The sequence below is a fragment of the Aquarana catesbeiana genome, linkage group LG01 (genome assembly GCF_042186555.1).
Source record: "Aquarana catesbeiana isolate 2022-GZ linkage group LG01, ASM4218655v1, whole genome shotgun sequence".
Lineage (NCBI taxonomy): Eukaryota > Metazoa > Chordata > Amphibia > Anura > Ranidae > Aquarana > Aquarana catesbeiana.
This window is the reverse complement of record NC_133324.1, coordinates 350,299,627-350,326,407: the sequence shown is the minus strand read 5'-3', so window position 1 is coordinate 350,326,407 and position 26,781 is coordinate 350,299,627. Positions and strand designations below refer to the sequence as shown.

At 40.8% G+C, this 26,781-nt stretch overlaps 1 protein-coding gene across 4 annotated transcripts in view; it reads left to right on the top strand.

Moving 5' to 3' along the window:
- Positions 1–26,781, top strand: part of CARMIL3 (capping protein regulator and myosin 1 linker 3) — a 150,490-nt gene that overhangs the window by 64,130 nt on the left and 59,579 nt on the right. For all 4 annotated transcript variants that reach the window (XR_012244587.1, XM_073632554.1, XM_073632564.1 and 1 more), the window contains exons 6-16: positions 7,729–7,829; positions 16,817–16,887; positions 21,632–21,705; positions 21,791–21,866; positions 21,966–22,054; positions 22,533–22,627; positions 22,828–22,914; positions 23,107–23,216; positions 24,267–24,344; positions 24,592–24,668; positions 25,850–25,954. Coding sequence is in view for 3 of the 4 variants with exons in the window: in XM_073632554.1 (XP_073488655.1) it covers positions 7,729–7,829; positions 16,817–16,887; positions 21,632–21,705; positions 21,791–21,866; positions 21,966–22,054; positions 22,533–22,627; positions 22,828–22,914; positions 23,107–23,216; positions 24,267–24,344; positions 24,592–24,668; positions 25,850–25,954 (963 nt within the window). In the remaining variant the exon portion in view is untranslated. The remainder of the gene's footprint in view (positions 1–7,728; positions 7,830–16,816; positions 16,888–21,631; positions 21,706–21,790; positions 21,867–21,965; positions 22,055–22,532; positions 22,628–22,827; positions 22,915–23,106; positions 23,217–24,266; positions 24,345–24,591; positions 24,669–25,849; positions 25,955–26,781) is intronic.

Below are 26,781 nucleotides of genomic sequence, written 5' to 3'. Positions count from 1 at the left end.
CTATTTAAACTGTAAGAATTTAAAAACATTCTCTATCCTGTTTAATCATCTATAACAGTGGTCTCCAAACTGTGGCCTGGGGGCTGGATGTGGCCCTTTGCTTGGTTTTATCTGGCCCTTGGGGCACTATTCCACCAACTGATGGCAATGATGGGGCATCATTTCTCCTGCAGACAGCATCAATGGGGCTCTATTCTTACATTTGATACCAACAATAGGGCACTATTCCTCCCAATAAAACCAATGATGAGGCACTGATGCCGGGGCATTTTCTACTCCCACTGTCCACAGTCCGACCCCCATAAAGCCTGGAGAACAGTTAGACCCCTTTCACACTGAGTAGCTTTTCAGGGGTTTTAGTGCTAAAAATAGCATCTGTAAAGCACCTGAAAAGCGCCTCTCATGCCGCCCCAGTGTGAGAGCCCGAGTGCTTTCACACTGGGACGGTGCACTTGCAGGACGGGAAAAAAAGTCCTGCAAGCAGCATCTTTGGGGTGGTGCGGGAGCGGTGTATTTACTGCTCCCAAAACACCCTGCCCATTGAAATGAATGGGCAGCCCTGCTGAAGCGCCTGCAAAGCGTTTCAGCAGCGCCTCAACACGGTTGCTTTTAACCCTTTCTTCAGCTGCTAGCAGGGGTTCAAAAGCGCCCCACAAGTGGCCGAAAAGCGCCGCTATAACAGCGGTAAAGCGATGCTAAAACTAGCAGCGCTTTCCCGCTAACACCGGCCCCAACCCAGTGTGAAAGTACCCTTAACTGGCCCTTTCCTTAGAAAGTTGGGAGACCCCTGGTTTATAATAATATCGAATTGTTACAATTTATTAGCCCTATTTAAATATTTTCCCTCCTGAGTACCTGCTCTTCTTGGGCCTCATACAAATGCAGGAAAAAACTGATCTGATAAGTACTTCTCTTTAATATACTTGTGTGTGCACTCATTTAAATGTGTTTAGCTGCATAAAACCAGACTGTACATTTCCTAAATGTACATATTTTTTGTAAACGCAACTAGATTGAACGCACCTAGACATTGTTGAAAGTCCAGTGTTTATTCAGCCATAAAAAAAAACCATTATATGCATTTAAAAATGAGCTCTGAACATACCCAGGTGCATGAGGCCTTAGGGTATTTATTACACATTTTCCTGTTTATTTTGCTTATCAATTTTTTTGTAGTATAAAAATTTTAATTACCACATATGAGGCATTGAATAAAACTTTATTTTGTTTGGAAATACCTTTTCCTTGCTTTGTACTATAAATAAATTTTTTATGTCAAAATGAATGAGAGTAATTGCAGAATATTATTATATCTGTAAGAATACTTGTTAATTTAAATTTACCACTCACCAAACTGAAAAATATTGCTATTTCTTGACCCTGCTTTGGTCTGTCCACTTATATTTACATGTAATGTACAAGCTCTGTCCCTCTCAGTTGTAAAGGATGCGGTAGGCAGCACTAGCGTTGTAGCCTTGGGTGCCAGAGCGCCTTGTCCTGGTCGTATATGTTGTAGCAAGATGGGGGTCAGTGGGTTGTCTGAAGGTATCAAAGTTGAAGGTAATCTCTGTGAAAAAATTCAGATATCTTCAGGTTTTTATTCCCTGTTCAAGGGCTTTTCATCTTCAGAAAGGGATGATGGTTACATTGAAGATTATCATGACAGTCATTTTATGCTTCTGACATAAAAGGAACTGGAACTTAGTTGAAAAGATGACACCAACAATGCATAAAATGAAATAAAAAAACATATTGTGGCCCAGTTTCATTAAAGTGCAATAACATTTGTGCAAAAAAGACATATAATATTGAGTGAAGTGCCACTTTAAAATGACTTGAGCGCTATTTAGCACACCTTAAAGAGGAACTGCAGTCTGCTCACATAATTTGTAATAAAAACATCTTTTCCCTTCGGAAACTTCCCTCCAACCACATTGCATATTATTTTATATATATAATGGGATTCTGTACTTGCCAAATATGCTGCAGAAATCTCCCTCCACTAAGTCTTGTTGCAACCATTTTAACTGTGGGCAGCTGAAGCTGCTGCTTGTTCTTTTCCTGGATTGACACACAGAGGCACACCTCCAGCTCTGCAGCTCTCATTGGCCCTCTTATGACTCACCCCTCCTCCTTGCAAACTCTCAGGAGAGTGAGAGAGAGAGCTGGGCATGATGTCATAAGCCTAGGCTAATGACCAGACAAAAAACAGGAAGTTGGCTGTATAAGGTATTTACTAGCAGAAAAAAATGTTTTACTATCCAAAGTTAAAACAACAAAGGCAGAAGGTTTAATAGATGGAAAGTTGAAAAAATGACTGAAGGTTTGCTTTACGTGTGATTGCTGCTTGAGCAATCAGGACCATTTCCGATATGTTTTTAGAACGGGTCAACTTTTTCATCTTATTTCCATAACAGTTATAGGGGTTGCTCTCACTTCTCAGTATTTACAGTGCTTCAGCCTACAGTGTGTAAAAATATGACCAGAGTCCGCACCTATGCATTTTTTAGTGAGTTTTGCAGTTTGCAGAAACACACTACAGTCCATTTAACATGGTTTCCTATGGGACACGTTCACATCTATGCGTTCTTCAGCCACTGCGTTTTTGGAAAGGGTCAGGGACTTTTTTCCCGCAGCAGATTGCATTTTGCATGTGATAGATTTCAATGAACCCACACCAAAAATGCAAGTGTTGTGTTTTTACATGCGCTTTGCGGATTTCTTTTTTCCCTCCATAACAAACTGCAAATACCCTCTTGTTACGGAGCAGGCAGCCGCTGCATCCTTAGCAACCGATGAGTCATCAGCTGTCAGCAGGGTTCCCTCCTGACACCTGAATGTAAAAAAGTCACTGATGCCCACCGCCACAGCCGACCCGAAAAAAAGGAAAAAAATAAACTGTCTACTCCCGCCGAAGGTTCCCACCGTCTGCTAGCTCCGCTCTCTGACAGTTCTTAAATAACTAAGCAGTGGGGTCACCCAGTGATGTAACCGGGTGACCCCGCCCCCTTGTAACGTCGTCGGCCTGCCCCTTAGTTATTTAAGAAAAAGTCAGGCAAGGGGATTCGTGGTTGATGATGAATTTATTTCGGGGGACATTGTTTTCTTTTTTAATAAAGGAATTGTCAAGAACGGTCTACTGTAATTTTTTACACTATATCTTTTTTATATCTTCTTCTTGGTGAATGAGTAGGGGTACTATGTACCCCATACATTCAGCTGTCAGCGGGGAACCCGCAAATGCAAAACGCACTGCAAAACTGCATCAACTGGAACCGCATAGATGTGAACCTAGCCTAAATGCAGAATTTGTTAATTAATACTTATTCATATTATACTTATTATACTTATTCATATTGATATGAATTTTAAGTAAAGATTTTCATATTTCAGTAGACTGTACAATTTATGAAAAGGTAAGATAAAAAGAAAATGAAAAATTGTTATCAAATATTTACCGTAATTTTCCTTTCCTGGCTCATCCTCACATCAGCACACAAAGGGTTATTACCTCTGGATCTATGGCGATTCCCATCCCCTGCTACCCATCTCCCCGCCCCCTGTGACATCATTCACAGCCGCTCTCAGACTGACAATAAAGCCAGGAGAGCAGTGCGGTGCGCTGCATATAAAAAGACAGGAAAAAAATCCCAATGGAGTGGCAATCATGACATTGCAGAGCTTTTATAATACCACACCTGTGCAATGTCAATGCTGTTTAAGCATCATTTTGCCCGCGGCCCTGGCACAAAGAGCACCCAGTTTTTAGGAGGATTTACCATCCAACATTCAGGGTCTTCTAACTCCATGAGAGGCTGAACATGGAGGTGTAGGTTCGGCAGGGGGATGCAGCAAACAAATTACTTACAGACGGCAATCAACAGTTGGCCTGGAGCATGACCAAAAAAGAACACCTTAATTTTGGGAGGGGCTGTCTTTTGTTTAGCTAGGAACAGGTGGTCCTGTGGGGCTCCGGAGGAGATGTTAACCCTTCCCTTTGTGTGCTGACGTGAGATGGGCCAGGAAATAGTATTTTTAGCTTGGAGCCTGCAGAGATATTTACTTTGATCTTTGTAGTGATAACAATAGATTAAAGGGAACTAGCATGTTATTGGTTGCTATGGGGTGTAGAATTGTAACTTTTGTAGATTGTTATTTGGGAAACAATGTTCTCCAGGCAAGTTTTTTGCATCTAATTATTTCTCATAAAGTTTTCTGAATGCAGTCTTCAAACAACTTGTACCATAACTAGACGGCAAATCAAATCTATTGAGAAATGTAGATGCTAGTATGCAATGCTCAGACCTTAATTCTTCCAGAAAGGTTACAAAGTATGTCTGTGCATTTAATTATTCACCTAATTATCTTGAAGTAGATTCCTGATGTTGTCTATTGCCATTTATTATAGTAGGGTGGAACATATGCATTATACTTTAAGGCTTCCGCAAGGCACAAAATGTAGTAGCCCAATAAAAAAAAAGAGCATATGGCAACCAAATTCTTTTTTTTCTTTTTTTTTTTTTTTTTTTTTATAAATTTGGTCTATTGAAAAAAGATGCATATGCAAATTACACAAGTCATATCAGTGCAAGGGCATATTGTTGACCGAAATCGTAGCATGACAATAACAAAAGAATAGGCATGTAAATATCTGAGCTTACAGAAAACATAAAACGTGCCAGAATTACCAGATACGTACGTGTGTGTACAAGCATTACCAACAACCCAACCAAAATGAATATTGACAGGGAACGAAAAGACCACAGTAAGCAATATTAAATACAATAACCCTGCTCTAGTACACAGGTAATATTAGTTTGTTCACCTGAACTACCCATCAGAATCACTTGCCACTAAAGGCAAAGTTACCATTGTCTCAGCAAAGTACAGTGCAACTCCGACCTGCAACGCAATAAGAGGTAGAGACAATAAATTAGAATAAGACAAACTCTGGGAGGGAAAGTAACTATGGTGTAGAATAAGAAAATAAATGTAACAAGGAGTCACTCGAATCCTATATATCTAATCAAGTTCCCCAAATTTTGGTGAATTGTGCTTAGCAACCTCTCGCCTCATGAGTCAGTTTATATAGTGGGAGGTTTTGGTTAATTAGGCACCTCCACAATCCAATATGCAAGGGGTCAGTGCATGTCCAATATAATATAATGGTCTTTCTGGCATAATAAAACATTAAACGTAAAAAAAGCGTGTCCTTAGTAGTAAGCTCCAGATTGAACACACCCGAAAAGGCACAATTTGAGGCTACAAACATTAGGGAGGTCAAAGGTATCCAAAATGAATGCAATGACCACGGACCAAAACGGTCTGATCTTATTACAGGACCAGACCATATGAATAAAATCCCCTTGTTCAGACTAAAGCCTAGTACTCACAGGCCGAATGTTGGCCAACATTCAGCCCATGTGTATGGCAGCCGGTCCGGCCAGCTACTATCGAAGGCTCATGACCGAAAAAAGTCTGCCGACCAACTCCTGTTCAGCACTCTCAACCAATGGCTGAGAGCACTGACCAGAGTGTTCTGGCGGACTGGGGGGGCACCCCCTATCAGAACACAAAAGCACAGCAGGGGCGATCACTGTACTAACATTGCATTGTTAGTACATTGGCTCCGACCTAAGCTGTCAGTTTTTTTTCATTCAACCCACTGAGTTGAACGAAAAAAAAAAAACTAGTGGTGTGTACTAGGCTTTACACTTGAGGCACGTAGGGGTGGCCAGTTTATGTATTAAAAATAACTGTTTACGGGTATAATATGTTCTGTGCAAATATCGTAGTTGTATAAGTTTATCCCTAGTAGAAATTACTGTGTCAGGATATGAACCACAACTTTTTTTAATTGAGGTCTGGCTAAAAGATGATTGCTGACTGGTTGCTAGGGATATATTTTTTCAAAAGTTACAAATTAGCTATGAGCCTATTAAATTGGTGATAACGTTGTTATCAATAATGTAATACACAGATTTTTCTTTTGTTTTTTTTAACTATAAACAAGGCAATATTGTCTCAGTCCAAATTATTTAATTTTATATGTACAAGTTAAAAGTGCACATTTTGTTCTATAATTTCTTCTGTGTATAATGTTACTAACATTTTGTTTCTATTAGAAAAGCATGGTGAAGTTTTTTACAAATTAAATCAAGATATTGCTTTTTTTTTTTTTTTTTTTTAATTATGCACTTTTTTGCAATGTGTCACTTAAAAAATAGGGAACAAATGAATAGTAATGTTACAAACTATAAATGGTAAACAATCGAAAAAAATAAAGAGGGAAGGACTTAGTTAACTAGGTATGAGTGGGGTTAACTAAGGGTTACTAAGGGGTTAATGAGAAACACGATTTTTGTTTTGTTTTTTGACTCGCAAGATTCCTTTAAAAAAGAGATCCAAGTATGTATATTTTATACATAGGTAAATTGGTCTAGCTTGCATGTAACTATGCATGTATATCAAACCCAGCCAATGCCCCTGGAAGCTGGAAATCACTGAAGTGGACATTGCTACTCCATTGAGCTGGGATGCCTACTCCATCATCGACTAACTCATATATTACCCAGAACATGTGTATTTACCTTTTACTATGAATAATCAACCTCATTTTCCAATCATCGTTTTTCCTTTAACTACATATACTGATCCAGCTTCTTGTTTCAGTAATATTTTTTTCCCAATTCTCCTGTTATGCATCTCTTAAGCTGTTGTTTTTATATTTGTAAAGGTGTAAAATCTAAAGGTGTAAAGTTACTCATAGACTGGCAAAATTTAGTTCAAGATTGATCGTTTTTGAAATGTTCAATAGTTAAAGACAAATCAAGGATCGTTTTTGACCACAGTGAGCCAAAAAGAAAAAATCAGTCAAAAAGGATTTGGATGTATGAAATTTTTACTGTGAATGTGGTTCCCAATCATGACAAAAATATACATTTTAATGCTTCATGTGAGTGATTATCCAAGTAAACAATGTGTGATCTGAGTCTTTGACACCATTCAAATACACAGTGGGGTTGATTTACTAAAACTGGAGAGTGCAAAATGTGGTACAGCTCTGTGATCCCTCGGTACATTGATTTCCTGTGGGGCCCTGATAAGTAAGACCTTCTGCATACACCAGCTTCAGAGTCCATCATATCCATGGGCATACCAACAGGGTTTCCCAAGTGTTCATATAGGTTTCACCTAGGTGGAACATCACCATACTATTTTTGTTATGTATTTCAGTATTCAATTTTAATATGTTTTCTACATGATGTTAAATAAACCTGGATTTTTATTCCACTGAGTGCTCTCGTTTTCATCTTGGGTCTACTGGTGGCTACCAATTTAAAGTCCATGTTCATCCTTGGTTTTTCTTTTTTCTGGATGTGGTGCCACACTCTGAGTCATGTCTTAACCACTTTTTACCATAGCTCTGCATGGTAGCTAACCAGGGTCTGACTTCTACTAGTTCAATTAAGCTTTGACAAAAATACTTGGAAGCTGATTGGTTTCTATGCAGAGCTGTACCAGATTTTGCACTCTCCAGTTTTAGTAAATCATCTCCCGTTTATATTTATAGCAGTCTTTTGTTTCATAAAAACCTTTTTGAAGCCACCCTTATAGATTAGCACCTGTGACTCATTTAGTGCATCTAGCCTTCTATTCAAGGCTTGAGTAGAGGTTGCACCTTATGTGAACTTGGATTTACTGTGATATTCTATCTCCATCTAACAGGTGTCTGGTCAGACGACAGTATCCTGAATCTGCAGACAGTTCACGGAATTCATCTCCAAATTCAGACATAGCAGGGCTGCCAGCAACAACCGGAATATGTGGTGAGACTATGTTTATATGTAAAAGCTACAAAGCTACTGTCATTTTCATAAAAGCCTCCAAAAATTATAGGTGTATAGTTCGGTTCTAGGAGGTGTACAGGGTGGGCTGGATTTCCCATTGAGCATAGCAAGCACAGGTCCGTTAGTGGGAAAGGAAATGAGGTGACATAATAATATTATTTACATATTGTCACAATTTTCTTAAACAGATTAAAAGCAGGAAAATTAAAAACTGTTTTTTGTAATGGTGGTGATCAGTGGGGGTTAGTTTGAGAGCCAATGGCTGTGTGCCTATCGGCTATCCTTATTACAAGGTGCTGCTATTAATTGGATCAGAAGATATTTCTGGAATACCTGAAGAAGTGATACGCTGGAATATAAAGATCTAATCCCAGCCATCTGTTTTTTTTGTTGCAGTGCCCATCTATTTTTTTTGTTGCAGTGCTGTTTTTAAATAATACATTCAATGTGTAGCATAGGGAGTGTACAAAATTTTTAAACTGTGATAAGACAGTAAGTAGCCTTATCCTACCAAATGTGAGCCATTCCAAACTCAATCTGTAAACTAAAATTTCAAAAACATTTTGTTTCTAAATATTCTCACTCGGATGTGAAATTTTGTGCTTTAACTCTTCAGCTTATTTGGCATTGAAACTGTGGTGCTTATACTGTTGCCTCTGCAGCCAAACTTCATTATGTTACATGTTTAAATGTAAGTTCTGCTCTTCTCTAGCTAAATGCCAACCATGCTCTTATGTGATGCCTATTTCTGTTGCCTTCTGTGTACTTCTCCTTGTTTATGTTCATTTACTGTATCTCCGTCCTGGCAGGCTTTGTGACTTTAACTGGTGGTCTTGGTTATGACATTCCTTGCTAGAAAACATGATGTAAATGATCTTAGAGCTTCCAGTATTTAGCTACAAAATATTATATGGTTTAACCACTTCAACCCTGGAAGATATTACCCCCTTCCTGACCAGAGCACTTTTTGCGATTCGGCACTGCATCGCTTTAACTGACAATTACGCGGTCGTGCGACATTGTACCCAAACAAAATTGACGTCCTTTTTTCCCCACAAATAGAGCTTTCTTTTTGTGGTATTTGATCACCTCTACAGTTTTACAGTTTTTCTTTTTTGCGCTATAAACAAAAAAAATGTCAATTCTGAAAAAAAAGCAATATTTTTTACTTTTTGCTATAATAAATATCCCCCAAAAATATATATATAAAAAAATTTCCTCAGTTCAGGCCCATATGTATTCTTCTACATATTTTTGGTAAAAAAAATCGCAATAAGCGTATATTGATTGGTTTGCGCAAAAGTTATAGCGTCTACAAAATAGGGGATAGTTTTATGGCATTTTTAGTATAATTTTTTTTTAATTAGTAATTGCGGCGATCTTCAATTTTTATCGTGACTGCGACATTATGGCGGACACATCGGACACTTTTGACACTATTTTGGGACCATTGTCATTTATACAGCAATCAGTAATATAAAATTGGTGTCATTTATACAGCAATCAGTACTATAAAATTGGCACTGATTACTGTAAATTACACTGGCAGGGAAGGGGTTAACCACTAGGGGGCGATGAAGGGATTAAGTGTGTCCTAGGGAGTGATTCTAACTGTTGGGGGGGCTACCTAGGACATGACAGCGATCACTGCTCCAGGGCGCAGTAGATCTCTGTCATGACACAAGGCAGAACGGGAAAATGCCTTGTTTACATAGGCATCTCCCGTTCTACCTCTCCACACTACAATCGCGGGCTGCCAGAGAAAATCGAGTTCCCGGGACCTGCGGGCACGCTCCCACGGCGTGCGGCGTGCGCCTGAAAGGCGGCAAATTTAAATTGATGTACCTGTACGCCCATTTGCCTGCCTTTGCCATTCTGCCAACGTACATCTGTGTGCGGCGGTTGGCAAACGTTTAATATGACTTCAAAAATTTGAGCCAGTGATTGAAGTTTTATTGAAAGATAAGTGGTTGTTAGAGGGGTAGATTTTTCTTTACCTACTGCACATGCAGTCCAAACTATAGCTATACAGTATATAATATGTAAAAAATAGATAAGTGCACAACCTATTAAATACTCTATGATGTAAACCAATATCACACATTATATATGGTAAATTCTCAAAGGTGAAAAATCAATATATCCACATTGTGTCCTTAGTGAAAAAAGAAAAAGTGAAAAAAAAAGTCCAATTGAACGTTCTCTTGTAGATGAAAAGTGATTTACAAAAAAGGTGCTTCAATTTGCTTTCCCCACATAAAACACACGCCTCTTACCAGAAAGGCTGGATCTCAAATTATAAATGTAGGAGATAAAGGTACGATCGATATATTAATCAGGCCAACATCCCATATACATGGAAGAAACAAAAGAAAAGACCCCATAGTGGGACTTTAGCGGCCTGTAGCGATAATTAAATCATAATGAAAAATAATTTGTCCAGAAAATATTAAAAAGTTCAATATTGGAAAAACAATGAAAAACAATTAGAGGCTGGTGTACATTTAGGCCAACAAAGTACGAAATATACAAGTGCATACAGATCTACATATTCCACGGACTACCGTTATGACTAGTACCACGGCAGAACAGACATGGAAGACACCCAACGCGTTTCAGAAATGCCTTTCTTTCCTCAGGGGTATATGCTTTAATAGAGCGAAGCACTTATATTGACAAAGGTGAACCGTACATACATCAGCCAAAATATTTAAAAACCATCGATCCATGGGACAGTTTGTGCGGCATTCCCCCAGGGACAGCGTGTGTCTAGCACCACTCTTCTTACCTGACCACTTTTTTCATCTCCACGCCTTCCCCCTCTTGCAGTGAACGTTCTGACAGGTCTTGTTGAATCTTACATGGGGGCTGCTGATATTGAAACCATTCTCTTCCCTGGGCAACATGATGGACATCATATTTAAATATTTTAGCTAGTATGTACGGTTCACCTTTGTCAATAGAAGTGCTCCACTCTATTAAAGCCTACACCCCTGAGGATAGAAAGACATTTCTGAAGTGCATTGGGTCTCTTCCATGTCTGTTCTTCCATGGTGCTAGTCATAACGGTAGTCCGTGAAATATGTAGATCCGTATGCACTTGTATATTTTGTACTTTGTTGGCTTAAATGTACACCAGCCTCTAATTGTTTTTAATGGCTTTTCCAATAAAATTTGTATTGAACGCTTTAATATTTTCTTGATAAATTATATTTCATTATGATTTAATTATTGCTACAGGCTGCTAGTCCCACTAGGGGGTCTTTTTCTTTTGATCTCAAATTTATAGAGATCTAACTCGTTCACGCAGGTTTCAGCCACCACGGATATCCCACACGTTAGGCTCCTATAAGGGTGCTCCATCCTTGTAAGATAATTGCTCCACTTTGATACAATGTATTTTGTGTGTCCTCGTTATCTATTTGGAGCATACCACTTAGGCTCCGTTCCCAGTTGATGCCTCTTACAGAGAAACGTGTCAGGTGGAGCCGAATTCTGTGACGTCACAACGCATCAGCCTGCAGACCAGGTCTGCGGCTGTTTGCTTGCTTCTGATCGTTTTTGTTACATGTAAGTGCATAGATACTTTTAAATAAATGTTTCTTTTAATGTATTACACTATGAAGCCTCTTCCTTCTATAATCCTCCATACTTGAGATAATCTACAGTGGTATGCTTCGTATAGACACCAAGGACACACGATATGTAACAAAGTGGAGCAATTATCTTACAAGGAGGTAGCGCCCTTACAGGAGCCTAAGGAGTGGGATATCCCCGGTGGCTCAAACCTGTGTGAGTGAGTTAGACCTCTATAATTTGAGATCCAGCCCTTCTGGTAAGAGGCGAGTGATTTAAGTGGGGAAAGCACTTTGGAGCACCTTTTTTTGTGAACCATTTTTCATCTGCAAGAGCACGTTTAATTGGACTTTTTTCACTTGACTTTCACTTTTTCACTGGACTTAATGTGGATATATTGATTTTTCACCTTTGAGAATTTTTCATATATATTGTATGATATTGGTTTACAACATAGAGCGTTTAATAGGTTGCACACTTATATATTTTTTACATATTTCGTTAGTCGTGTATTCAGACCTAATAAGTAGCAGCACCTTTAATAATATTCACTTGGTGTTTTATAGTTTGGGTGAGCGCAAATTATTATTTTTTTATATATACAGTGTATAATATGTCCCAGCTTTATCAAAAACAGTTGTAGGGCCCACTGGCACCAACCTCCATCTTAAATGCAATCCAGCTTCATATTTTGGGATTTACTAACTGGTTTCACATCTATCTGTAGAGGTAATTGGATTAAACTTGAATGACTTCTCTACAAATTTAACTTCAAAATGCTACTGTTACTTAGATAATTTATTATGAAGCCTAATAGTACTTGACCCTACACCTACTAGGGTCTACTATGAATATAGTTACAAGATTGTACACTTCGGCACGTGTATCAAGAATACTTTATTTGAACTAAAAATAAAGTAATACTAATTCATATATAAAGTAACTATGTAATAGACTACAACACTTTTTAACGTTTAACACAGGCCAAATCTTTTTGTAGGAAAGATTAGAACTTCAATGGTGTTTTATAACTGTGTTGGTAAGATTTTTCCTAATTCCCTGTTCCGGTAATAGGTGGTCACTGAGACAGGAAGTGAGAAGCATTCTCCCCAAGGGTAAAAAGCCATGTATAATCTGATGGGCATCCTAACTATCCATTATTCAAAACTAACATGCACAGCAAGAGTTAAAGCAAGACCCAGGAATCATGTATAAATATATAGATACATTTCACACATAAAAACGAAACAGCAACAAGCTTGTAAGATTAGTCCTGAAAAAATATAATTCCAACTTGCGAAAATGATATTGGAAGAGCTCTATGTTTAGACTTTGGTGCCTGTCTAATCAGCTTTCTTTTTTAAGAAGGTCACAAAGCAGATAAGAATAAGCTGATTATTTGGTTCCTGTTATAAGTTGTTTTTGTGTTTGGTCTGCGGATAATGATAATAAAAAAAAAGTCTGTTTCTTTCAGACCAATTTCAGTCTCTAAAGCTTGTTAACCATATACACTATGTGCAGAACGGCATTAAACCATTAATGTCTGCTTTCTTTGCCTTATTATATGAAGCTGGTTAGCTTGGCGCGCTGTCAGTACTGTCAGACAAAAAAGAAAAATGGAGGGGGCACACCATAACATAATTTTGCTACAACAAACACAGAAAAACTCATGAGTAAAGACACCAATGGATAAAATAAACCACTTCGTAGTAACAAACAGTATTGGTAATTCGGAACATTGCTGGCTATGCCTGATGGGCTGTTGGGTGATGGTAAGCACCAACTTCTTGAAAAATGGCCCCTGAGCAGAGTCTGATTGTTCTCTTTGCTATGGAATAGAAAGCAGATGGAAGGATCAAATTGCTAAATATGTGCCATTGTTTCTATCATGCAATAATTGCTGCAGGTCCTGATATTGCAGCACGTTTCAGGATAGACAGATATCTCCCTGCACGTAATATTAGGGAGCAATCTACCAACCTAGGGCAGCTTTACAGTTACAGTTGTTCTGATGTCACCTGCTGTAACCTTGATGGGGGGTGAACAGTACACTTTGTAAGCCTATCGGCAGGGACAGATGTCCCAAGGGTCCTGGTGAAAATTTGTATGGCCTTTATGTGTTCCAGCAGACTTATAGAGAAGTTTTTGAGGTTGATTTACTAAAGAGTGGACAATTTTCACTTTGCAATGTAAATTTCACATTCTACATTTGAAGTCGAATAACTAAAAGAGTAGAGGCTGTTCAATCAGCAATGTGAATGTTAGAAATAAGATAAACCAGTATTTTCTTTGAATGCCTAATCTTGTGCTAGCAAAAATTCTGTTGTTTTTATTTTAATTTCCCAGGCACATAATTGGGTATACATTAGGAACACATTGTACCGATTTACTTTCCCTTTGCAATGTGATAATTCTTTACTCCTCTAGTAAATCAGCTCCTAGCATAGAGAATGATCACTTAATCTGATGAATAAGGACTTATGAACACAGGTGTGTTAAAATACTGCCATCTACACTGAATCTTTCTGCAAAAAGTGGCAGAAAAATCCAGCATAAAAAAATGTATAACATTTAGAGGTGTATGTGTGGAAACTCTATTCTATTGGTTAGAATAATCATTTGGAATAGCCACTAGAATGAGTTTAAGTGTACATGCTCACCTTTACACGTTTGCGTGTGTAAGTGTGTAATTTATGCCAGTAAGCCACTCTCTGCACACATGTTTTGGCTTTTTTATGCCCTAAAATGCTGTAAAATATGATTCTTAATGCCACAATGTGCATCGACACACTGGCTGAAATAGATCTGCACTAAGAGGCAATAAAAAAATGAAAAATGCCTCTAAAAGTGGTGTTTTTTTTTCCTGTGTGTGCATAAAGCCTAAGGCCCCTTTCACATGGGGCACAGTCCGTTTTGATCAGCAGGGTATCTTTCCGCTGATTCCCAGCTGATCAGAGCAGAGTGTGCCAATGACAAGTCTGTGACAGCTCAGTTTATACAGAGCGCACACGAACAGAGCTCGCTTTTCCCTATGGGCGGTTGAAGGTAAATAGACTCGACTGTCTGTTTATACCCAACTTCCCTCTGATCTAATTTGCCTAGAGGGAGGAGGATGGATTTATACACACACATCCCCATTCTGGCTCTCGTGCCCACGATCATGGCCGGCGGACATCGCGGCTGCCGGACGCGCGCATTATTTCCCCCGTCGTGCAGCGGGCACGTGTGCGCCTGCTAAAGCTGTTTAAAGGGCCAACATATAGCTACGACAATTCACGGGAATGTGCCGACCCCCCGCAGTATAATGATGACTGCTGGTCGGCAAGGGGTTAAAGTAAACGTAGCTATTCATTTACGTAAGTAAATATTCTCCATTTGTGTAAGTTAAGCTGGCCATAGATGGATAGAATTTCAAACAAAAAATGTTCTAGAATGTTCTAAGAAGTGGTTTCCTCCCACACGCCAAATACATGCTGGTAGGTTAATTGGCTCCTGTCTAAATTGGCCCTAAGGTAACCCTGGAGGAGCTGCAGAGTTCCACAGCAGAGACTGGAGTATCTGTAGATAGGATGGAGTTTCACCTTCCAGCAGGAAAATGACCCCAAACACACTGCTAAAGCTAAAGCAACACTTGAGTGATTTAAGGGGAAACATGTAAATGTGTTGAAATGGCCTAGTCAAAGCCCAGACCTCAATCCAATAGAAAATCTGTGGTCAGACTTAAAGATTGCTGTTCACAAGCGAAAACCATCCACCTTGAAGGAGCTGGAGCAGTTTTTCAAGGAGGAATGGGCAAAAATCCCAGTGGTAAGATGTGGCAAGCTCATAGAGACTTATCCAAACAACTTGGAGCTCTGATAGCCACAAAAGGTGGCTCTACAATGTATTGAATTTAGGGGGGTTAATAGTTATACACATTGACTTTTTCTGCTATTTTGTTCTATTTGTTGTTTGCTTCACAATAACAGTAAAAAAAAACATCTTCAAAGTTGTGGACATGTTCTGTAAATTAAATGATGCAAATCCTCAAACAATCCATTTTAATTCCAGGTTGTGAGGCAACAAAACACGAAACATGCCAAGGGGGGTGAATACTTTTTCAAGGCACTGTAAAACAAACTAGTCTCTTGAGCATCAAAACATTTATGAGACAATTTTTTTTGGGGGGGGGGGGGGAATAATTCAGTGCAACTACTTGTGCCAGGAAGAACAGTCATGAAAGAGTGTATTTTTGTGAGGGGTAGGCATGTTGTTTCGGTACGCCTAGAATCATCATTTGTGTTCACATCTGACTGAAATTTCATTGATTACCACAACGACTCAAATTATCTCATTATTAGCCTCAATTATTGTCTCAAATTTCCTCTCACTTCCAGCAAAGGCAGCACACCCTGGATCAATTAAGTCAATAAAAACATGAAATTATTTTTTTTTACAAATTTTTCTAATCAGCTTCTCGTTATGTATTGATCGTGTTTTAATAAATATCAGGTAGCTCTGTAAGTCAATACTGTGGTAAAATGTATATATCTGGCTTACCTGATTTCTGTCAGCCAAATAGGTGATGATTTACTAAAGACAATCAGACTGTTCACTTTGCAAGGAATTTGCACTTTGAAAGGTAATTTTCCCCAGAGCTTAGTGAATGAGATGGAGCTCTGCTGATTTCATCATCCAGTCATGTGCAAGGAGAAATACTGTTTTTTTTTGTTTTTGTTTTTTTTAATGTTATTTTATTTGTACGTGATTGCGTATACTTTGCAAAGTGAAAAATTCAACTCATTCTGGGGAAAATCCCCTTGCAAAGTGCAATTTACAAGTGAACAGCTTATTAAATAAATTAATACATTAACCTCATAAATTATTATCAGAGATTTGAGAAAGTAAGAATAAAAAAAAAAACTTAAAAATGTACCTTGCAGCATTCTAAATTTAGATTTTTATAGCAGATGTCAAAATAAAAGCTTTTATTTTATATTGAAGCTGCTGATTAAAGCAAAACTGAAATCAATAATATGTTGTCCCCCCACTGGACCCCTCACCTCCCAGCTAATTAATAGATCTATGGACTTCTGAATTGATTTGGGTACATGCAGCCCGCTGAATCTAAAAGACGCTGCTAAAATCCCTGACCAGGCCAACAATTTTTGTAGTTGTTCATCTTCTGGATGGTGGAGCTGGGGGGGGCATAAACACAAATATTATTTTAATTACACCTAAAACTACGAAAGTAAATCCACTGTACATTATGCTGCATAAAAAAGCCATGTATATGTCTTGTGAAAATATCAGTCATAAATATATAACCTATGTAGAAGTAGTGAACTGATTATTTTTTTAGATATTGGACCAGTACTAATCTTTTGTTATAACTACTGTCATTTCTCTAGGTGGCTTTTCAGAGACATACGCTGCTCTATGCGACTACAACGGTGTGTGTTGCAGAGAAGAGGTGCAGTGGGTAAGCAAATCCCATGAAACTGAAACATCAAGCCAGCAGCTAAATAAAAGTTGAAAAAAGTGATGATCTAGGAGCCTGCATAACTGCACTAGAAATGCAGAGTGTTAGCTGCCTGTATAGTGTGATAGACAATATGGATCATAAAGTTTGCCAAACATTCCCAAAGCATTTAGTGAATTAACAATAAACATATATGTATTTCAACTTTAATTCTATATTTTTCATTTTTATAACAGAGCAATGCAGAAAATAGTGGTGTACAAGCAGAAACATATCTTGTTACAGAATCGCATATGAAGAGTACCAGGGTACATTAAAGAATAAGTTCACCTTTTCGAACATGTTACCTGTATTACACCCATATTTAGGGTGTAACATGTTACATGTTTCCAGGTCCTGTTCCATTTTCCCCTAACCGCTTCCCCTGTAACAGCGGGTGGAGGTTCCTGTGCCCCACAGCCACTGTCACATTTTAAAATCGGCACAGATGTGCAGGGGTCCCCCCACACAGCTGTGTCATTCATTTACAGTAATCTGTGAATAAGGAAACTACAAGTCCTGTTTTCCAATGTAGCAGATGGCTTAGCGTTTTCAATGGACGGCTTGTAGTCCATTGACACTTCCTACAGCTCTCAAACTGATAGCCCAAACAGAAGTACTGGCACAGAGTAGTAGGCTAAGCTGTAGGTGTTTGCAGGAGCCTGACATTGCACCCGTAATTCACTGATCACAGGTGCAATGCTCTGCAGGCTTCTGTGAAAAAGCTAATAAATGCACATTTTTTTTTCTGCAAAAATATGTGCATTTATTATTTTTTCATAAAGGTGAACTTATCCTTTAACAGTATAATCCTAAGGGAAAACAAGAAATCATAACCAAAATTATTTTGATTTATCCAGTTTCACATTATGACCTAAGACTGGCTTCCGTTAAAGAGAAGAGATTAATTCTCTAGATCCTAGATATCAACTGAAACTTGTGCACTACTATCCATGTATGAGTTAACCCAGATACCACTTATTCCACATATAAACTATTACACAGAGCACTATAGTTGAGTGGATTCCCTTGAAACACAAAGGGGAAAATCCTACTCAGGAATCCCAAGGAGAAAGAATCAGGAAAGTAAGAACCTGAGAGAGGACAAGGAAGAGAGGAAAGAAAAAAAAAGTGTGTGTGTGTGTGTGTGGGGGGGGGGGGGGGTATTAATAGGGGAGAGGAAATGGGTTTAGGGCTTTGAGGGAGAATAAACCTTCAAAGATTTGCCATCAAAGCTCCAAATTCAGAAAAGCCATTAAAATCCACCAATAAAACCACAATTTCCAAAATTGGTCATCTCTATGTTTTCAGAGGCCAAGACATCTTCCATAGTTTTAATCTCTTTAACTTTGGAGATCCAGACTCTGATGGAAAGAGGAATCATCTGTTTCCAGACGAATGCACAATTTAGCCACATTCAAAAGATATATCAAGAGTGAACATGTATACTGCTTTACTGACAAAGGTGTAAGGTGGAGGAAGAAGGCAACAGGGTTGTCTCCAAGGCGAACATTGGTCAGTTTGAAAATAATGTCCCTCACTTGGTTCCAGAAGTTGTGCATGTGAGTGGGCGTATTTCAGCTTTTAAGAGTTTCATTTGCAAAGCTAAACACCTGTTTTATGAGCCTCTGATGAAAGCTGCCATTCAGAGGCGTAACTAGAACCTTCCGGGCCCCGGTGGAAGAAACAATGATGGGCCCCCCCCCTTCCATCCGAGCTCCAGACTTCAAATTTTGGGAGGGCATCCATGGACATCCTCCCAAAACCGTGCTTCCCGCATGCCCCCTGGGACGCGCATCCAGCGCAATCACAGTGGCCCTTTACCATGTGATGTCAGCTGATCACATGTAAACAGACTTGCCGGTTATCCGCAGCCCTTTCCTCCCGTGCTATGTCTGTGTGAGGAAAGGACTGCCATTACCGGCAAGAATGTCAGTAAATTGTTTACACTGATAATCAGTGCCCCAATCATCAGTGCCATGTATCAGTGCCCATCAATGCCACCTATCAGTGCCCATCAATGCCGCCTACAAGTGTTCCCTATCAGTGCTCATTAATGCTGCCTATTAGTGCCCATCAAATCTGCCTATCAGCACCACCTATCTTTGCTCATTATTGCAGCGTCCATCCATGCCACCTATCGGTACTCTTCAATACTGCCCATCAGTGCCCATCAATACTGCCTTAGTTCTGCCTATCAGTGTTCCTCAGTGCCCATCCGTGCAGCCTATGAGTTCTGCCTATCAGTGCTCATCAATGCCCATCAATGCCTCCTATCAGTGCAGCCTATCAGTGCCCCCTTTCAGTGCCTCCTATCAGTGCCCCTATCAGTGCCTTCTTAGTGCCCCCTATCAGTGCCTCCCTTCAGTGCTCATCAGTAAATCCCATTGGTGCCTCCCATCGGTGCCCCCTATCAATGCTCATCAGTAAATCCTATCAGTGCCTCCCATCGGTGCCCCCTATCAGTGCCCCCTAGTGCCTTCTCAGTGCCCCCCATCAGTGCCTCCTATCATTGCCCACCAGTGCCTCCCATCAGTGCCCCCTATCAGTGCCTCCCTTCAGTGCCCATCAGTGTCCCCTATCAGTGCCTCCCATCGGTTTCCCCTATCAGTGCCTCCCATCGGTGTCCCCTATCAGTGCCTCCCATCAGTGTCCCCTATCAGTCCCTCCCCTTCAGTGCTCATCAGTAAATCTTATCAGTGCCCCCTATCAGTGCCCATCAGAGTCCTCTATCAGAGTCCTCTGTCTTCTCAGGACAGCACGGCTCTGAGCAGAGAGCATGTCTCTCCAGTGGCATCACTAGGGTTGGTGTCACCCGGTGAGGAAAAAATTGGTGTCACCCCCCTCCACCAACTATAGCCCCCCCTCAGTACAGACCCCCCTCCACTAACTGCAGACCCCCCTCTCAGTATAGACCCCCCATTAAGTACAGACCCCCCTCTCGCAGTATAGATCCTCCTCACTAAGTACAGACCCCATCCATCAGTATAGCCCCCCTCATTGCAGACCCCCATCTGTCAGTATAGACCCCCCTCAGTGCAGACCCTCATCTATCAGTATAGACCCCCCTCTATCACTATAGACCCCAGTGTAGACCCCCCTCCATCAGTGCAGACCTCCCCTCCCTCATTGCAGACCTCCCCTCCATCAGTGCAGACCTCCCCTCCATCAGTGCAGACCCCCCCTCCATCAGTTCACACCCCCCTCAGTACAGACCCCTCTCCATCAGTGCAGACCTCCCCTCCCTCATTGCAGACCCCCCCTCCATCAGTTCACACCCCCCTCATTACAGTGCCCCCCTCCATCAGTTCACATCCCCCCTCAGTACAGACCCCCCCTCCATCAGTGCAGACCTCCCCTCCCTCATTGCAGACCCCCCCTCCATCAGTTCACACCCCCCTCAGTACAGACCCCCCTCCATCAGTGCAGACCTCCCCTCCCTCATTGCAGACCCCCCCTCCATCAGTTCACACCCCCCCTCATTACAGTGCCCCCCTCCATCAGTGCAGGCCCCCCACAATGCAGACCACCCCCCTCATTGCAGACCACCCCTTTCCATCAGCACACACCCTCCCTCAGTGCAGACCCCCCAGCAATGCCGACCCCACTTAGTGCAGACCCCCTCCCTCCATCAATGCAGCCCCCCTCAGTGCAGACCCCCACCCCATCAATGCAGACCCCCACCTCATCAATGCAGACCCCCCTCAGTGCAGACCCCCACCTCATCAATGCAGACCCCCCCTCAGTGCCCGCGGAGCACAGAGGAGAGGGGAGGGGGGAGATCAGCTGTGTGTCCTCTGTCATGCCGTGCGAGAGAGAGATTACACACGGAGAGGGAAATAAAACAAACAATGCCGGTGTCTCTCTGCTGTTAGATGAGAGACACGCTCAGCCTCAGAGCGCTGTAAAGAGCAACCCCGCTGGGCCCCCCCCACAGTGGCGGAATGCCGGGCCCTGTCGCAACTGCGACTGTTGCGACCCCGGTAATTCTGCCACTGCTGCCATTGTTTCTTGCTCTTCTCATAGGGTAGTGTAGCTGATTGCACTTGGCTTCACTCAAGTCATTCAAGTCACTGCTCTAGATCTAGGATGTGGCCTGTGATTCAGACAATGCCGGATTCTGTCAGAAGCCAAGGTTAGCACTTATGTTTTGAAGTGCTAAGGGCTTCCATTTGAGCCCCAGCCAGGACACTACTGTGCCTGTGTTTGTGTGGGGTACTACAGTTTCCTCCCACACTCCAAAGACATTCAGGCAGGTTAATTGGCTCTTGTCTACGTTGGCCCTTGATGTGTATGTGTATATATGTAGGAATAGGTATCTTAATCAATATTTTAAGCATTCTTAACTACTGTACTGTATTCTGAAAAAAAGGTCTAAACACAAACCTCCAGCTCCATAACGTTGTTCTAATTTGCATAAGTACAGAACACAAAAATATAAACAACAAAATTTCTGTACTGTACAATACAATGATGTACAGTGCATCGCTTGGGTTGGGAGTGCTGGTCATAAGTCCGAGTGTTCGTTAAACAGGTAAGTCGTTAAACGAGGAGTATCTGTATACATTTATATGTACAGTGCTATGTACATTTTGAAATAAATATCTGTAATTAATAAATAACAGATTCTGTTTAAGTGAATGAGATGTCAGCCATATATAGGTAATAATTGGCCAAATGCATAAAAAGCTGTGTCTTTTTTTAGGATGTGGATATGATTTATCACTCTCAGGACAGCCGGGAGTTTAACCTGCAAGACTTTAGCCATCTGGAAAGCAGGTCAGAGGGTCAAGGTAAAAATGCAGTGTGAACATTCATTGGCTGAATTTTTTCCTAGTTACACCATACCTTTTGTGTTTCACAGGGACCTGGCTCTGGTTGTTGCCGCTCTCGCATACAATCAGTATTTTCTCAGGCTCCAGGCCGCAAATCTCAAACTGGTAAACACGGAATAGACTGTACATATTTTTGGGGGAAATAATTAGCATCTGGTCATATCTGGTTATATTTTAATTTTAATATTTCTTTTTTAATTGTAGGGATCGGAGGTGACAGAGCAGATCCTTCACTGCGTCGGCCGATCGCAGCACCTAGAGGAGCTAATCCTTGAGGACTGCGGACTGAGAGCGTGAGAGAGGGAGACAGAGAAGGAGGGTTATATAGATGGGATACCGAGATAAGGGGAGAGAGGGAGATAGGAACACAGGGGCAAGTTGGGTGGATTCAAAAATAGATTGAAAAATTTGCGTTGTAGTAAAAGGGAAAGGGACAGATTTATGGGTAAAAAAGCATGGCCTCTTAAGAGTGACACAATCAAGAGTCTGTTGTTCAGCATATTGTGTGAGGGATTGCCTAGTTATTAAGAGTACCTATCTCAAAGGCATTGTCAGAGTGGAATCATTTCATTCAATATGGAGTACAGGGGAAACTTAGTGCTACACGGTCAAAGAACATGACAGGATGACTGGGTGAGATAACGTGTGAATTAATAAATATGGTGTCAGGCTAGTTTTGTTATGTCCAATAGCACAGTACTCCCTCTCTCTCTCACCCCTTATCTCTCTCTCTCTCCATTCCTCCTCTCTCTGTCCTTCTCTCTCCTGCAGTGATTTTGCTCTCCGCTTGGCCTCTGTGTTGGCAGATAACTCAGCCTCCTCATTGCATTCACTGAACCTATCACACAACCCGCTGGAAGACCGAGGTAATCCAACTTCTGCGCTGTACATACGTATATGTCACATATGTCAGTGTCACATGTCACGGAAAAATGAAATCATGTCCATCATTTACTCTCTGCTGGTCATACAGTTATGAACTCATTAGACAGATTTATTATTAATGTATTATTAATTATCATGATTTATTATTAACCTTGGATTTTATTTCATCGCTATCCTCTAGGAATCTCGGCGCTCTCTCAGCAGTTTCTCTATTTTCATGCCGGACTTCGGAGCCTCAACCTGAGCAAAACAAATATTACATCTAGAGGTACAAGGGTGATTGATATTGTGTGTGACTTTTTGATATTTAATTATGGTAATTAATGGTGTTTGCAATTTTTTACTATGTATAAAAGAAAACAATGTCAGGAATGGGTGGCTGATGCACTGCAAATGACACCTCTGTGCCTGTATAATGTAGTGTATGAGTGTATATTACTGTGGAACTTTCTTTCTGTAGGAGCACTCTCTCTGTGTCAGTCTCTCTGCCAGAATGCTCTCTTCTCCTCCTCGCTGCACTCTCTGACCCTCAGTAAGAACCCTGGACTTCTCGGGAGTGAGGAGACCAATGTGAGACTGCCCCTTAACAACCAAAAGCAGATATAATGCATGCTTTCATCATTCATCTATCTATCAATACCTAATTTATAGCACAATTCTTCCAGTTACTATCTACTTTCTTGCATGCCAACCGGTCGTTTCCACACTGTATCCCATATATACTATGCATGTAACATGGAACATCTTCCTAAATTGTTTTCATTCATTCATTTTAATTATCCTGTAGGTAGGCAGCTACATGTTATTTAGAGTGCGGTGTTCTTTCTTTCAATTACTCAAGCTGTTTAAAAACCAATACACTATTGGTACTAAATATGTGTAAATTTTTTTTTTTTTTTTTACTAAAGTGGACACAAAGTATTTGTATTGAGGGTTATGCTACAGATGCAGCCTGCAACAAATATTGCAGGTTGCTAATGTATTATTGGCATGCCCTGTTATATTATAGTGTCATACAAACCTCCAATTCATAACCTATTCCATGATTTTGTTGGGAGGCTGGATAGGCAACAGGTACAGGGGGAGGAAATGACATGGCCATTATATTGGACTGGGCAGTCTACTTGTTTTGTATTACACAGTGCTAACGTTTCAGAAGCTTTCTAAGATGATTGGGTGAGAAGGGCTTATTAAGAAGGTGCCCAGCTCTGAACAGTTGTGAAATTCGTTTTGCCGCTGCTGCAAAGAAAGAATAACAGAAATCTCACCATCCACATCCATGTAGTACATAGGAAGATGGTTCAGATTAGAACTTGAACAGGCAAGAAATATATCACCAGCACAGCAGGGAACATCATAAAAGGTTCCAACACTTTATTGATTGATCATATTACAGCAGAAGATAGCAACGTTTCTTAGAGAAGGGCTCACCTTCTTCTGCCGTGATGTGATCTCCATAGAAATCTTTGCTGCTTGGTTTTCTATATAGAAATCTTTTTGAAAGTCATCCTTTGTCTCCATGTCGTAACACCTATCCTTCCTGCTACTTTACAATCCACTTACATTTAAACCTCTCTCTTCTGCACACTCCTAATAACTAATACATCTCTGTTTTCCCAGGCACTTTACACTTTTCTGTCTCATCCAAATTCGTTGGTTTATTTGGATCTCTCAGGAACAGACTGTGCTGTAGACACTGTAAGAGAATGGGAGCAGTGATATGGGTTATGGATGACAGCTGTATGCCTATAGTTAATGGCTCTTGACTGTTTTGGGAATGGCGGAAAAGAGCTGTACAAGTGTCTGAATGTTTGCAAATGTGATGGTGGCAGTAGTGTGAGGTTTTCTTTGCGTAAGGAGTGTTTAGGTGAAGAATAAATTAGTGTAATTAGGATATTAGTTCATTGGCATGGAGATCTCAAAGCAGTATGGTCTTTCCTTTCAGATATTCGGGGCATTGGCTCTTGGTTGCTGCTCCTGTCTCTCACATCTTGATCTCTCTAAGAACTCTCTATCACACCGGTAAGTTTCCTTAAACAATTATATTTTATATTTAGGGATGAAATTTGGATTTTACATTCAATGCTGTCCAAATCCTCACTGTTGATCATAATGATGATTATGCTATAGTATAGTGCAATAACAGGTAATATATATTTTAGTTATTATTGTAATATTTACCTTAAATAATTTTTTATGTATTTATTGTGCATGTACATTGTATATGTTTGTTGTTGCATTATTTTCTATATCTATGGATATGTTAATGCTTCATCCAGTTGTTTATCAGAGAAAAGAAATAAGCACTATCCATTGTTTTTAGTCAGATCAAATTAACTAGTAGAGACTTCATATGTAAATTACATTTTTCGGTAATAATAATAACATCAAGGAATATCAAGGAAGTGACATATTGCCTTCTCACTGACTGTCAAACAGCTTTGAAATGGGATCCCCTGCAGAATGCTTTCAGAAGGCCAGCAAAGTCTGCCGCACATAAAAAGTTAGCCTAAAACACCATATCTTCAGCTCTTAAAAGGAATGAACCATGGGCGTGCACACAGGGTGTGCCTGGGCACACCCTAATAACCACGTGTGGTGCAGATTTCCCCTGTTTAGACCCCTGATATTTCACCAAAGCCCTCTAATGGGGCTCCTAAAATAATTGTAAAAAAATAAAATTGTAAAAAAAATAATAAAAAATAAAATAAAAACTACTGACACTGTCCACTACCCTACTGACACCAATCTCTGACCTTATGACACTGTCCACTGATCTACTGACAGTAGACAGTATATATACACATGCACACACGCATATGTGTTTGAGCTTTGGGGTGCATACGCTAATGCCATAGACTGGGCACACCTATGGAATAAACACTATCATGCCTACTGTGCTACATCTGCAGTTATTTAGCATTCTGGTGTGTGACTTTACAGTGTTAGCAGTACTGTGCAGGACTGCAGGATGAGTGCAAGAATTGCAAGATATGCTAGAAACTGCACATTTAAAATCTTTGTTTAAACTATATAATATGCTGTAGATGTTTTGCTTGGCTAGGGTTCAGAACCTGCATATGTGACAACAAAATATGACTTTCATCGTGACTTTACATCCAGCTGAATTATTGTACTGTATACCTAAAAAAAACAAATCAAATAATTGAAAGGGCTAAACATTCCCATTCTATTCCTGACAGGCGTACACCGGAGACACTGCCATCTGTGGAGAAGTTTTTCGGCAGCTCTTTGTCACTGTCCCACATATCACTAAGTGGAACCAAAGTGCCCCCAGAACTCTTGAGGTGAGAATGTTTTTTTTCTATTCATCTATATAGAAGTGTAAAAGAATGCCCAATTACTCACATTTCTCAGATTCAGGTGCAGACCCCTTTTACTCCATGTCTCACAGCTTTCTGGCAGAGCCGGGACAAGGGAAGGACAGGAGGGGCACCTGCTCTGGCCATGGGGTTTTTCCATGTGGGGGGGCTATTGGTCCTGCATTACATTTAATGATGTCAGAGTGAGACTGCCGGCCAGAGCTCTGTAGAGGTTTTGGAGGACCAGTTTGCACAGAGTGGTAGAAGCCTGCAAGGGTGAGGAATAAGGTAAGTATTACAGCTTGGGGGCGTGGCTTGGTCATGGCGGAGTGAAGACGCTCACTGCTAGAGCTCCGACCCACCAAAAACGGCTGAAATGCCCACCTAACGCCTTCTTTCGACCTGCCATGACCTACCGCAAATGCAGGAGGACCAGGGGATCGTCAAAAGCTGTCTCAGCAGTCCTGATCAGTCAGTTCTTCCAGATAGAGCCCGTTCTGCGGCCTCCTGGAGGTGACATGTGGCGGGAGGGGGCTCGGGACTCACCTTCCAAATCCATGGCTGCCTCGCAGCGTCCCGTGCCTAGCTCGCTAGAGGGGCTACCATCGCTCCTGAACCCATCGCCCAGCATTCCGAGCACCCTGGGAACTCCCACACAATCGCCCCAGGCTGATGCCGACATCAGGGCCCTGCTTCGTGCACTTCCGATGAAAGTAGACATGGAGGCGCTGGTCATGAGGGTGGAAGAACAGCATCGTCGCGACTTCCACAAGCTCCTCTTTGAGGTCCATGGGTTGGATGACCGACTGAGA